The 14,229-nt window shown below is 43.5% G+C and overlaps 2 protein-coding genes across 2 annotated transcripts; both read left to right on the plus strand.

Moving 5' to 3' along the window:
• Nucleotides 1-4,709: 4,709 nt before the first annotated feature.
• Nucleotides 4,710-7,019, plus strand: atp6v1f (ATPase H+ transporting V1 subunit F). Its single transcript, XM_043713250.1, has 2 exons — nt 4,710-4,903; nt 6,125-7,019. The coding sequence occupies exons 1-2, from the start codon at nt 4,746-4,748 to the stop codon at nt 6,324-6,326; spliced, it is 360 nt and encodes a 119-aa protein (XP_043569185.1). The 5' UTR covers nt 4,710-4,745; the 3' UTR covers nt 6,327-7,019.
• A 2,207-nt stretch (nt 7,020-9,226) lies between these two features.
• Nucleotides 9,227-10,877, plus strand: LOC122561502 (protein ATP6V1FNB-like). The gene has a single exon (XM_043713251.1). The coding sequence runs from the start codon at nt 9,773-9,775 to the stop codon at nt 10,235-10,237; it is 465 nt and encodes a 154-aa protein (XP_043569186.1). The 5' UTR covers nt 9,227-9,772; the 3' UTR covers nt 10,238-10,877.
• Nucleotides 10,878-14,229: the final 3,352 nt, after the last annotated feature.

The following is a 14,229-nucleotide window of genomic DNA, read 5'->3' on the forward strand; positions in this document are numbered from 1 at the left end:
GCACCAATCCTTGTGGCACACCACTGGTCACAGGCCTCCAGTCTGAAAAACAACCCTCCACCACCATCCTCTGTCTTCTACCTTTGAGCCAGTTCTGTATCCAAATGGCTAGTTCTCCCTGTATTCCATGAGATCTAACCTTGCTAATCAGTCTCCCATGGGGAACCTCGTTGAACACCTTACTGAAGTCCATATAGATCACATCTACTGCTCTGCTCTCATCAATCTTCTTTGTTACTTCATCAAAAAACTCAATCAAGTTTGTGAGACATGATTTCCAATGCACAAAGCCATATTGGCTATTTCTAATCAGTCCTTGCCTTTCCAAATACATGTACATCCTGTAACTCAGGATTCCCTCCAACAACTTGCCCACCACTGAGGTCAGGCTCACTGGTCTATAGTTCCCTGGCTTGTCTTTAAGGGCGGCGGTAAACAGTGGCACCACGTCAGCCAACCTCCAGTCTTCCGGCATCTCACCTTTGATTATCGATGATACAAATATTTCGGCAAGAGGCCCAGCAATCACTTCTCTAGCTTCCCACAGAGTTCTAGGGTACACCTGATCACGTCCTGAGAACTGATCCATCTTTAACCATTTCAAGACATCCAGCACTTTCTCTTTTGTAATCTGGACATTTTGCAAGATGTAGCCATCTATTTCCCTACCGTCTATATATTCTATATCCTTTTCCACAGTAAATACTGATGCAAAATATTCAATTTGCATCTCCCCCACCATATGCATAAATCATAAAGCTAGCTACAAGTTCAGGATGGCAAATAAAATTTGATCTTTATTTCAAAGACAATGGAGTAGAAAATAGGGATGTCTTGCTAAAACTGTAGAAGATACTGGTTTGACTGCACCAGGAATGAGCAGGGTTGATCATGGGGTAGAGGGGACTGTGTGCAGAGAAAAGGTTGAATTGGTTGGTACTCATTAGAGATTAGAAGAACGAGAGGTGATCTCATTGAAACATATGTGAATCTGAGTGGGGATGTGAAAAGTTAGATGTAGAAATAACGTTTTGGTGTGCATGAGTCTGGTACCAGAGGGCATAATCTCAGCAGTGTAACCCATTTAAGACTGAGATGAGGAGGGATTTCTTCTGAGGGTTGTGAATAGATCAACAAGGATCAAGAGTAAGCCACTTGGCCCCTTTTGAGCCTGCTCTGCCTTTTAACAAGATCACATAACTTATATTAACCTCCGCTCCATGTACCAGTGTATCCACAATAATCTATCTACATTTGCCTTTAAAAAATATTTAAAGAGCATTTTGGAAAGGCAGAGCAGAGTAGGACTTTTACACTTAATCGTAAGATCCTGGGGAGTGATGCTGAACAGAGACACCTTTGGAATGCAGGTTCATAGTTCCTTGGATGTGGGGTCCCAGGTGGATAGGGTAATGAAGAAGGTTTTAGTATGCTTGCCTTTGTGGGTCAGTACATTGAGTATAGCAGTTGGGAGGTCATGTTGCAGCAGTATAGGGCATTGGTTAGACCACTTTTGGAATATTGAATTCAATTCTGGTCTCCTTATCAGAAGAATGTTGTGAAACTTGAGAGGGTTCAGAAAAGATTTACAAGGACATTGCCAGTATTGGATGGTTTAGGTATTGGGACAGGCAGACTAGGCTGGGGCTATTTTCCCTGGAGCATCGGAGGCCGAGGGGTGATCATATCGAACTTTATAAGATCGTGAAGGATGTGGACAGGGTGAATAGCCAAGGTTTGTTTTTCTCTGGAGTTGGGGAGTCCAAAACTAGAAAGTATAGGTTTCAGGTGAGAGGGGGAAGATTTAAAAGGGACCTAAGGGGCAACATTTTCACACACAGAGTGGTACATGTACGGAATGAACTGCTGGAGGAGGTGGTGGTAGCTGGTACAATTACAACATTTAGAAGGCACCTGGTTGGGTATATGAATAGGAAGGGTTAAGAAGGGAATGGGCCAAGAGCTGGCAAATGGGACTAGATAAATTTAGCATAGATGGTTGGTATAGATGAGTAGGATCAAAGGGTCTGTTTCCATGCTCTACAGCTCTATGACTCTATTCAGCATTCATTGTTTATTGAGGAAGGAAAATCCAAAGACCATCTGAGGGGGGAAAAAAGTTTCCTCATTTCTGTTATTAATGGGTGACTCCTTATTTTTAAGTTTTGTCTCTCGTTCAGGATTCTCACATAAGAAGAAACATCCTTTTTAACACTCCACCACGGTCATGTCCCCTCAGGATCTTGTATGTTTATTAAGTCACCTCTAACTCTTCTAAACTTCAGGATGCAGGCCTAGCCTGTCTGCCCTTTCCTCATAAGGTAATACACTCTGGTATTAGGCAAGTAAACTTTCTCTGAACTGCTTCCAGCCTGTTAACATCCTCAAAGTACGGTGATGCATACTGTACACAGTACACCAGATGCAATCTCACTAATACCTATATCACTGAAGCATGAACCCCCCAACTTTCCATTCAGTTCCCATTGCAATAAACTCTACATTCTCTTAGTTTTCCTGATTGCTTACTGTACCTACATACTGACCTGAGATTCATGCCCTAGCAACCCAGATCTCTCCACAGCTCGGGGCTCTGCAACTTCTCACCATTTAGATAACATGTTGAAATGGGCAATTCCATGTTGTCACATTGTTCTCCATTTGTCAGATTCACTTAACCTAGCTATATTCTTTTGTAGGCTCCTTATGTCCTCTACATAACTCTCTTTCCTACCTATCTTTGTGTCATCAGCAGATTTAGCAAACCTTTGATCTTTTTATCCAAATCATTTGTGTCAATTGTATCCAGGTTTGGACTGAAAAGTGGCGAGAAACATTTATGTCACACAAATAATAGGCAATGACCATCTCCAATGAGACAGTATCTAATCATTCCCCTTTGACATTCAATGGCATTGCCATTACTGAATCTCCCACTTCTATAAGAACAGGTCAGAGGCTAGCAATTCCGCTTCAATAACTGACCACCTGATTCCTGTCCGTCATCTACAAGGCACAAGCCAAGAGTGTGATGGAATATTAGCCATTCATCTGATATCTCCAACAGCACTCAAAGTTGCTTGACTGGCACAACATCCATTCCCTCCACTACCAATGCTCAGTAGTAGCAGTGTGTCCTTTCTACAAGCTGAAGTGCAGAAATTCACCATAGATCCTCGGACAGTTCCTTCCAAACCCATGACCACTTCCCTCTGGAAGAATAAAGATCGGAGATATTTGGGAACACTACCACCTGCAAGTTCTCCTCCAAGCCGCTCACCATTTTGACTTGGAAATGTATCACTGTTTCTTTAGTGTCACTGGGTCGAAATCCTAGAATTTCCCCCCTAAAGATATTATGGATGTAGCTATATCAAATGGATTACAGCAGTTCAAGAAGACAGCTGACCAGCACTTTCTGAAGGGTAATAAAAGACAGGCAATAAATGTTGGCCCTGCCAGCAATGCCAACATCCCATGAATGAATAAATAAACAAGTCTTCTGGTCGACTTGCTGATAGTTTCACAATCACCAATACTGAGAAAAAAAACTTTTGAGTCCAAGTTTTATTAAATGATTTTGAGGTTTCCCCAGCTGCTGTGGTGGATTGGATGGTATCTCTGCATTATTAATCTCATGGCATTGCCACTACAACATCACCTCTCTCCAACTCCACCACCACCTTGCCCCACAAAAATAAAAAGAACTTTATGTTCACCAAGGGCTGATGATTTATTCCCTTGGTTTGTTCACAGTGGTGAATAATCTGGACCAGCTATGTTTGCTCAGGTTACCAATGGCAGGTGAGATGTGCATCTTGACTGTAGATACCACCCAGCAAAGTTACTATGGAGGTTGGGTGAGGCCCACATTTGCTTCAGGTCCCTCCTTTCCACAAAGCCAGAAATACAGCAAAGGCAGTGCAGTACAGTGTCTGGTGCAGTGCCAGTGCAATATCTGATACAGTGTCTTGTGCAGTGCCGGTACAATATCTGGTACAGTGTCTTGTGCAGTTTCTGGTACAGTGTCTGGTGCGGTGCCAGTGCAATATCTGGTACAGTGTCTGATGCAGTGTTGGTGCAGTTTCTGGCACAGTGTCTGGTGCAGTGCCAGTGCAATATCTGGTACACTGAATTGTGTAGTGCGAGTGCAATATCTGGTACAGTGTCTGGTGCAGTGCCAGTGCAGTTTCTGGTACAGTGTCTGGTGCAGTGCCAGTGCAGTTTCTGGTACAGTGTCTGGTGCAGTGCCAGCGCAGTATCTGGTACAGTGTCTGCTGCACTGCCAGTGCAATATCTGGTATAGTATCTTGTGCAATTCCAGTGCAATATCTGGTACAGTATCTTGTGCAGCGTCAGTGCAATATCTGGTGCAGTGCCTTGTGCAGTGCCAGTGCAGTTTCTGGTGCAGTGTCAGTGCAATATCTGGTACAGTGTCTGGTGCAGTGCCAGTGCAATATCTGGTACAGTGTCTGGTGCAGTGCCAGTGCAATGTCTCGGACAGTGTTTTGTGCAGTGACAGCAGTGTCTGTTGCAGTGCCAGGTGAGGATGCATTTCACAACCTGGGTGCTAAAACGTCAGCCACTGCTCTTCCATTATGCGCATGCGCCACTTTCGTACAGGACGGTGAAGTTACCCCGATGGGTGACGTCATTGCGTGGCACGGGGTGGAGCTGTGCGCAGGCGCAGGCCCCGGAGTCTATATAAAGCGGGCGGCCGCAGGGAGTCGCCTCCAGACGCCGGGATGGCGCTCAGGGGGAAGCTGATTGCTGTGCTCGGCGATGAGGATACATGCACCGGCTTCCTGCTCGGCGGTATCGGGGAGTTAAACAAGAACCGGCGGCCCAACTTCCTGGTGGTGGAGAAGGAGACGAGTGTGGCCGAGATCGAGGAGACCTTCAAGTGAGAGCGAAGGGAGAGGGGGTCGGAGCTCGAGGCCGGGGATGAGGGCGGGGCCTGCGGGAGGGGGCCGGAGCTCGAGGCCGGGGATGAGGGCGGGGCCTGCGGGAGGGGGCCGGAGCTCGAGGCCGGGGATGAGCGCGGGGCCTGCGGGAGCGGGCGGATATCGAGGCCGGGGCCTGGGGGCGGTGGTCCTGGGGCAGGAGGGTTATCCTCGGGTGTTCTTGGTCAGTGTATATGCCTCCGTTAACATCACCCCCACAGTGTCCTGCTGGTTGGTGAGAGTCTGGTTTCAGTCAGTCTCCCCTGGGCCGCACTGTGGGCATGGAGCTGCAGCCTTCCCGTTTGATCCCCCCCTCCCTCAGACTCTGTGGGCTTGTCATCAGTGGTGAAGGAGGAGCACCCTGGTGTTGTGTCTCCTCACCATCTCCATCCCCCCTGGGGCCTGGGGATGTGGGTCAGGAAGGCTGGATCTGTGGGGTGTCCCTTGGTTTTGTGAATTCTGCAGGGTGCAGATGGCATTGAGAACCTGATGGAGGGCTTTTGCCCGAAACGTCGATTTTGCCTGTCCTCGGATGCTGCCTGAATTGCTGTGCTCTTCCAGCACCACTGATCCAGAATTGAGAAATCTTTGTCCGTCTGCAGCAATCCTGAAAGTAGCACAGGGTTCATTTGGCCCATGTTTGAGGAAATGAGTCCTCCAGTGACTTTAACACTGTCCTTGCTAGTGCTTGTTGCAATGTCAGTTAGCTGCTGGTCAAAGTTGACTCAACCAGTCTTCCCTCCAACTTGTATCCACCCTTAGAGGACTGGCTTTTTTCCTGTGACCCTTCCTCCAACAAGGACAATAAGTTTGATATCTCCCACTGCCCCCTCAAAAATTATTGCTGTTTTAAGTTTGGGATAGCTTCCTGTTTAGTGGTTGTGGGTTTTGTTGATTTAGTCATCTGCTTGCCTCATGCCGGCTTTCAAGAGGAGTGTTTCTACTGTGAGGTGGTGTTCTCAGCGTCTCACAGATGTGGTGGGTTCTATGTCTACACAGAGAGCTGGTGTTCACTAAGCACTGCTGAGTGACAAAGTCAGGGGACTGTGTTCCTCTTGGAGATAGTAAAGTGCAGGTCAGTAGATAATCTTTGCCTCTTTTTTTTGGCAGGCTGAGTACTGTCCAGCTGGCAAAGTCGGGAACTGTCAGAGTAAATGTCCCTGTTTGTCTTTCTCCTGCAGGAGTTTCTTGAGCCGTGATGACATTGGGATCATCCTAATCAATCAGTACATTGCTGAAATGATTCGTCATGTCATTGATGCCCATACTCTGTCCATTCCTGCTGTGTTGGAAATCCCTTCCAAGGAACACCCTTATGATGCTTCCAAGGACTCCATTCTGCGCCGCGCCAAAGGAATGTTCAGTACTGATGACTTCCGATAGCCGGACTTGCCCAACGCTGACCTGTGGATGCTCGCTCCAGTCTTGCCTCACTCTTGTGTTGTAATGTGTTGTGCAAAGCATGGATATTGCTCTCAAATTAATCATTCCCGTGGGAAGTCATCTTCTCCATTACTGCTAGAGATGACTGTCCCAACCCAAATTTGGTGTGCTGGCTGTCAAGATGTTTCCATTCTCCTGGAGTAGTTTTACCGTCATCAGTAAGAGGATGTGAACTTCTGTTGGTTTCGCACCTATCCTGCCCTGTTCATGCCCTGGATGTATTTGTTTGTGGAGGGAAGGTTACTATTTCTACCTGTCCTCGTTTAATTATATCCTTTGATTTATTTCTGTTTGATTACTGAAGGTTGAACAGAAAGTGACCTCAACCAATCAGTTTTTGAAAAAATATTCATAAAGCTGGAAGTGATTTTGCATTGTTCATGCATCAAGCACTGGCATCTGGGTTGAGGGTTGGTGAGAGGTCAGTGTTGCTATTTAATGGGTATACTATAAAAACAATGGTTGATTACTGAATCTTCACTGCACCCCGGCCACTCCTGGTTTGTACTGGTTAACAGTTGCCGAATGCAGTTCCTGTCTAGTTTTGAGTTTTTCTTGTGCTCTTCAAAGAGTTGTTTATAGTGTTCTGAGCCCTGATCTGTATGTCAATAAATAAACACCAAGTTCAATCTTGCTGCTAGTTTCTGATTTTTTTTGTACTGGATTCTTTCCACTTGCGCTATTTCAATAGCTTTGGTCTCATTTTCAGTTACATGGACCATTTGTAGTTAAATACCTGGTTCCCCTGGCTGGCCTCCCATTTCTATTTTCTCTACACTTCAGTTCAATTGAAAGACTTCCCCATGTCTGAACTTGCACCAATCACCTGTCACCCCTTTTCTTAAAGACCTTCATTTTCCTACAATTTGGCAACACATTTTCTTCTAATTAGAGCTCTTGTCCTTGTGTTCAAATACTTCTGTGGTCCAGGTCTTCCTGATCTCTAACCTCTTGCAGCCTTAACAAAAACTGAGATTCTGTGAACCTCCAACCCTGGCCTCTTGTGATTCCACCCCCCTGCCCCGTCAATGTTACACTGTGGGTGGATGTGCCTTCAGCTGCTAAGGCCCTAGCTCTGGGCTTGTCCCCCTTGAATTTGTCACTTGCTCCTTTTTTAAACTTCTGATCATGCTTTTGGTTACTTCCTACTAGCTCCTTAGGGCCCAGTCTCTGGTTTTTGCCTGTTAACACGCTTATGAAGTTCCTTGCCCGTTATAGGTGCTGTTATAATACAAGTTGTTTAATACACACTGCCCTACTCCTTCCTACCTCCCCAGGTGTAGGAATCTGCTCACTGCAAAGCTGCAGAGGTTCTGGTGCTGGGCTGTTTAACCTCTCTGATATTATGAGCCACTGGGGCATGGTGCTGGAAACTAAGCCCCACCATCCCTGAAGTTGTCACTATTTGTGAAAAGGTATAATCAAACTGTCCAGAGTCCCAAAATTATGACAAAACTTTGATTAAAAGAATGCATGCACCAAATTTTTATACTTAAACCTGCTGTTTATTAGAGCAGGTTGTTTTTAATGATGACAAAAAAACATAAATTGTTAACTTATTTCTGTAAATATTCCTTTTTAAAAGTTGATTTTTATGCACATAAGCAGGGCAAAGTCTGAAAATTTATTTTTGGGTAAATTAGGACCCAGGAGTAATCTGGTGTTTAACATTACAAAACTGTGAAAGGTGGTGACTAAATATGAACTCTTTCTAAGCTTTCACTGACAGGAGGAGGAATTTGGAGCTGCCTTGACCCCGATTGTATAAATGTCATTTTTCTAAAAGACTGTAATCTCTGCCAGCACCACCCAGACTTCCAAGCAAAGCAGGAGTTTGTTCTTATGGTTAAACCTGCTGTTAAAGTGGAAGCATTATTCATGAATTCAATAATGCTGAAGGTCCATGTACATAGTTTGTAGCTGTTTAGATCTCCTTCAGACGGCCTGTAACATCACCTATGATGGGATTACTCAGCTGAGAGCTGCTATAATCCAGTTTTTGATAGTGTAATCCTTTAATTCCCAAATTAAGTTGACTTTGGGTCCACTACTTGATGGCAATTCTGGAGTTTGATACTAGTTATGTTCAACTCATGAGCAGGAACCTGCATAAATGAATAAATCAATGTGGCTGCCACTAATTGGAAAATAATTTTCATCAATAATCATTCTGGATGTTTACTTTTGACAAAATTAAGTGATTCCTTTTTTCTCTACCTGTTTTAAAGTACAAAGTTAAAAATCACACCACACCAGGTTATAGTCCAACAGGTTTAATTGGAAGCACTAGCTTTTGGAGCGACGCTCCTTCATCAGGTGATGGGATATCACCTATAACCTGGTGTTTGATTTGTAACTTTGTACACCCCAGTCCAACACCGGCATCTCCAAATCATCTTTTAAAGTAAGAGGCCTCTGAATATTGCTCAACCAAGACAGCATAACCATGACAAAGAACTGGATGTACTCCCAAAGATCTTAGAAATGTATCCAGTCAATTAACCTGAAAGGTTCTGTAAAACTGCTGAATGTCATGAAAGCCCAACTGGTTCAATTTCCTGTTCTGGAAAGAAACCAGCAGCTCATTATGATATACACATTATCCTTATCCTGGAACACAAGTGAGAATGTCAAGTATATCTTGATCTGTACTTGGCAAAGCATTATAGGCGTTCCTGCTAAGGCTGGAGCCAGTGTTCTCCTCACTCCTGGTACAGGCTATCTCAAGAAGTTATTCTTTTTGGAAAGTACTTTGCTTTCTTCATTATCATTTATTTGTTCCAAGGGTGACATGTTGCATATCAACTTTCATCAAACTCGTGGCAAAGAAGTAGGTCATTTGGTTCAATAGAACCACATTGTTGTTTATGTTCCACATAAGCCACCTTCCACTCCTCTTCATTTAACTCTTATCAGTGTGATCCCTCGTTTCCTTTCATCCTTATGTTTTTTATTCAGCTTTTCTGTAAGTCTGTCCCGCTATTTACCTTAACCCCTGCTAGCGATAGTGATTTTTGAGCCACACTCCATGAAGCTGCTTCTGAATTAGAATTATTAATAATTTTCTTACAATAATAGTCCCTAGTTTAGGAGGCTGAATCATCTAAATGTCTATGCTGTCCAACCTCTTCATAATTTTAAGAGACCTCAGGGGTGCTCAATCTCAGACTTGACTCAACCCATTAAATCTCTCCTGTTGCAATGTGTCAGTCTAATTATCCATGTCACTTCCTGTCTCTCATTACAATTGTAAATGTAACACTGATTGCTTAGATACCAAACGGACATTCGATCAGTATGTGAAGAGGGCCCTGTCAGTAATACTCACCTTGTATATGTCCGTGTTTCATAAATGCATGGACAAGAGCAACTGAAGACTTGTGACCATGGAGCGAAAACTCAAGACAGACAACGAGAAGCAAAACTTCTGGAAAGAAAACATAACCAAAGAGGACCTGCTGAGGCTATGTTGGCTGAGAGACCACCAGAAAGGCCTCAACAAGACACCAGGCAGACAGACGGAACTTAAGAGTTTTGTGCGACCTCACATTGATCTCCAGAAGCAGAAATCAACGGAGCAGGAGGAGAAGACTTCAGTGACGGAAGGTGACACGGAAAAGCCAAAAGCTGAAGAGAAAGTTGCAACAGTGTCATATAGTGACATGAGGCCTGTCACCCCAGAGGTGCAAGCTCTGCTTTACGATGGATTCTCTAAAGAGGAGAAAGGAAGATACCAATACCTAAAGGCACGGACAAAGAAAGGGCCTAGTGAAAAATATAACCATGCCATTACCTCTTCCTGGGAGTATGGCTGGAAATTAGGTGAGAAAGTGTCAGCTAAGCAAGGCTAAGACAGTGATTTCATTGTTGCTGCTGGGGGCAAGGCTGAGAGTTCAGTTGGGGGAGTCAGTATTGTTGGGAGTGGAGTATTAGTCTTGCTGGACAAGGAGTTGGGATCGCTGTTTCTAGGCAGGGGTCAGTAATGTTTAGCCCATCGTCATGATGAAAGGGATTGGGAACTAGTTAGAGGCTGACCCTTGCTGGACCATGTGTCAAACATTATCCAACAGCCGCCATTCACATCTGGACTCAAATTCATTCCAGACATGAATACTGTCTTCCTCTGGGAAGCAAAACAGACCGTCAACAGAAATGTTTGCTTCAGGGTGATTTTTCACTATCAGGCTGAGTGCATGTGTTTTTTTTTCATTTGATCATATGATCATACTGCTTTCACTGTTGTTTCAATCAATTCAGGCTGAATCTATTGGGACTCATGTATTTGGACTAAATAGTATATCGAGTAAAGCACCTCCCACACTCTCTTATTAAACAATTCCTGGGTAAGTTCAGCACAGGTTAGATGCTGAGTAAAGATTTTTCTACACTGCACCATCAAACACTCTCAAAACAAATATAACACAGGCTAGTTCCAGACTAAAGTTGCCTCTGGTTTTTAGTCTCACTAACACAACCCAATCTAAAGCTTCAGTTTTCCTGTCAGAAACAAAAACAGAAGTTGCTGGAAAAGTTCAGCAGGACTGGCAGCATCAGTGGTTTTCTCGACAGATGTTGCCAGACCTGCTGAGCTTTTCCAGCAATCTTTGTTTTTGTTTCTGATTTACAGCATCCACATTTTATTCAGCGTTCCTGTGATGACTTCAAATCCCCACACGAGCTATTGTGTTGCTGCCAACAGGTGTTCCATTGAGAAGCTTTGTACTGTTTATCCAAATGAATTTTCTATTCAAGACTTGGAACATGGAGAGTGAGCACTGCTTTGTCCTGTGTCTGCTCTGGGTCTCTATCCTGAGATAAGTGCTTAGCTAGCCTTGCCCAAGTGTGCATTGTAGAATGAGCCAATCAGGAAGGGGTGACTATCTGGTGGGAAGTAGCAAGAGCCCTTCAACCAATTGCTGTGCTTCTCTCCTGACAGAGGACGATGCTGAGTACAAGAAACCAGCTTTTGGGCGATCTGCAATGGTGGAAACTGCTTTCTATCGAAGGAATGGTATCTTCTGCAGACTAGCACCCAATGATGTCTTGGATTAATTGAGCACAGGCCTAGGAATCAGTGTGTCTCGGTGCAGTTCTGAAGATGGGATTCTGTTCCTGATCTCTGTTCAGAGCTCAGGACAGGATTCTCAAGCTGCTTTGAGAGGTGAGAGGACCCTCACAATAACTAAGACCATGTCAAATCACCTAGCTTTAGTAGATTCTGTGGTAAATAGGGTAATTCTAATAAAGCTTTGAGAAAGCTGTGTGCAGGCGTGGTTTTTCCTTTGAGGCCTGTACAGAAGGGAGTGTGTTGCACTTCTAAGGATCCATAACCAGAGATTGGAGCATTTTATGGAGACCCATTTAGAAAGATGTGGTTCTGAATGTAGACCCTCATCTGAGAGAGAAAGGGAAGGCTGAAGATTAAACAAGCAACAATTAATGTTCTTAGGAATGACTAGTTTACCAAGCAATAATTTGGAGTTGAAGCATGAGGTCCATTCAATATTCTATTTTAGAATGCAATTATTCCAATGTTAACTGGTTCAGGCCCAGGAGGCCACGCTACATGAGCTCATGTTCACCCAAACATCTGTCGCCCATACTGTAAATTCATTGTCTCTTCACCAAGCCTACTGACCCTCACTGCCTCTCCATCCAACAGCACCTCAGGTTTTAAGACCCCCATCCTTGATTTCAAATGCTTCCCTGATCTCATTCTGCTTTAGCAGTCTGACCTTCTCCAGCCCTACGACCTTTTGGGATCTCCAGGCTTTGGCCCTGGAGGGGAATTCCCCCGTCCCCGATGCCCCATACACATCTTCATCTTTCTGTTCTCTTTTAAAATGTTCCTACAACTTTACCTCTTTGAACAAATGTTTAGTCACCTTTTCTACTTTCACATTTTATCAGTCAATGTCAGAAAAATGTCTAAAGTTGATTTTGCTCAATGACTACCGTGGGAAGTTTCACTGCATTAAATGTTTGTTGCGGTGGTGGTAACAGGAACATTGAAGTTATCGTTGTCAGTATATGATGTTTGATGGTGCATGTCAAATGACAATACAAAGAATTAGTCAATAAATGATCAGATCAAGTAATGTGCAATAAAAGAACCAAACAGACAAAGGGGTGCAATTCCAGCTTACTAATGTATAACAGTGTAAAAGGATAGCCCTTCAACCAAGAACGGAACACATTCTTAGTTTAATCATGCTCTCACTCTGATGATATCATCAATTGTAAACTGCTTTCTAAAGTGTCTTCATGATATTGATTTGTAAATTTTATTTTATGCTGAAATAAAGGATAAGGTGATTACAATCAGAATAACAAACTGACTTAATTGCTACTGAAGTGAATGATGTGAGTTTTTAAAATAACATTCGCTGAGCCAGCTCTGGCCTGGACTTTTCAATTTTTGCAAAATCCCCAAAAGGCTACAATGAAACCTTAGCCATGGAGAACTGGATTATGAACAAAATCTGAGATGATAATGTGAGATCCCTTCACGGATGCCAACTCACAGACGTGATCATACAGCAAAGGTCAGGGTAAAGAACATAGCCATATATGAGCTATTCATTTTATTAAGGGAATAGAGCGGATACCACATCGCATGGCATTTTAACTGCACAATGACCATGAAACCCCTGTACCAGTCATACTGTCTTCAGGCTGTTGTGGGGAAATATTGAGAGGCTGATCACCTTCAATAATGACCAAACCCAAAACATAGAGGGTCCAAGGCAGCACAACTGGAGGGATTCTGCACATTGAGAATATTGTAATTAAATCAATATTGGCATTTATCAAAGTTAAGGTCTCATCACCCAAAAGTGTCAGAAAATAGAATTTTGACAGGATTAATTGTTCTTATTAATGCAAAAGAGTGGTGCTGAAGTCACCTCAGACAGGCATTAAAAGGGTGTGAATTATTCACAGGTTGATCAAGTTGGTGTTTCTGATGAATCAAAGGGGCCATCTCAGTTACAATTATCAACCATCATTCCTGAGAAGGTTAAACAGCAAACATCAGAAATTGAAAAGCAGGGTACAGGTGCAGAATTGAAAATTATCGAGAGAAAAAGGATAAAGGAGGAGCAAAAGAATAATTTTCCTGCCCACCCCTTTCCATCATTAAATTGTGTAATTTTTCTAAAAAGCCAGTTTGAAAGTCTGAGTGTTTCTGGCTATAGTCCTGCATTTTTCCCTTTCGTGTAAGATTGTTAGGAGGTTACTTAAATGTGAAAGCTCATCTTTTCTTCAGTTATATTACTGTCACTTGGAAAGAATGAAAAGAACAAAGAAGTTACATGATTTGTATTTTTCATAAGAATGTTTTACTTGGATTCATTTAATCTGTTTGGTGTTTAGTCAACATAATGTGAGCAGAACTAAGTTGCACTTATTATGATTAACCGAGTTTTATTTGTTCATGGGATGTAGATGTTACTGGTTAGGTCAACATTTGTTGTCCGTCACTAATTGTCCTTTAGAAGGGGGTGAACTACTTGAAGTACTGCAGTTCGTGGTGCCTCATCGACCTGCAGTTCTGTTAAGGAGAGAGTTCCAGGATTTTGACCTAGCAATTATAATTTCAAGCGAGGATGATGAGTGTCTCGGAGGGGAACTTGGTGGTGCTGCTGTTCCCATGTGCATGATTTTCTTGTTCCAGGTCCAAGAGGGTACTGATTTAGAAAGTGCTGCTGGAGGTGAGTTGCTGGGTTAAATGTTTCTTGTAGATGGTACTCTGCAACAAAACGGGTGTTGTTGGAGTTGCATTCATCCAGGCAAACAGGTTGTATTCCATATATGTCTAATCTGTGTCCTGTAAATAGTGGAC

This window comes from Chiloscyllium plagiosum, chromosome 23 (assembly GCF_004010195.1).
Source record: "Chiloscyllium plagiosum isolate BGI_BamShark_2017 chromosome 23, ASM401019v2, whole genome shotgun sequence".
Classification (NCBI taxonomy): Eukaryota; Metazoa; Chordata; class Chondrichthyes; order Orectolobiformes; family Hemiscylliidae; genus Chiloscyllium; species Chiloscyllium plagiosum.

Bases quoted from the DNA above. Each gene is read 5' to 3' on its own strand.
- LOC122561502 (XM_043713251.1), top strand. From the start codon at position 9,773: ATGGAGCGAAAACTCAAGACAGACAACGAGAAGCAAAACTTCTGGAAA.
- atp6v1f (XM_043713250.1), top strand. From the start codon at position 4,746: ATGGCGCTCAGGGGGAAGCTGATTGCTGTGCTCGGCGATGAGGATACA. The intron at 4,904-6,124 runs GTGAGAGCGAAG...TTTCTCCTGCAG, and splicing joins GAGATCGAGGAGACCTTCAA to GAGTTTCTTGAGCCGTGATG.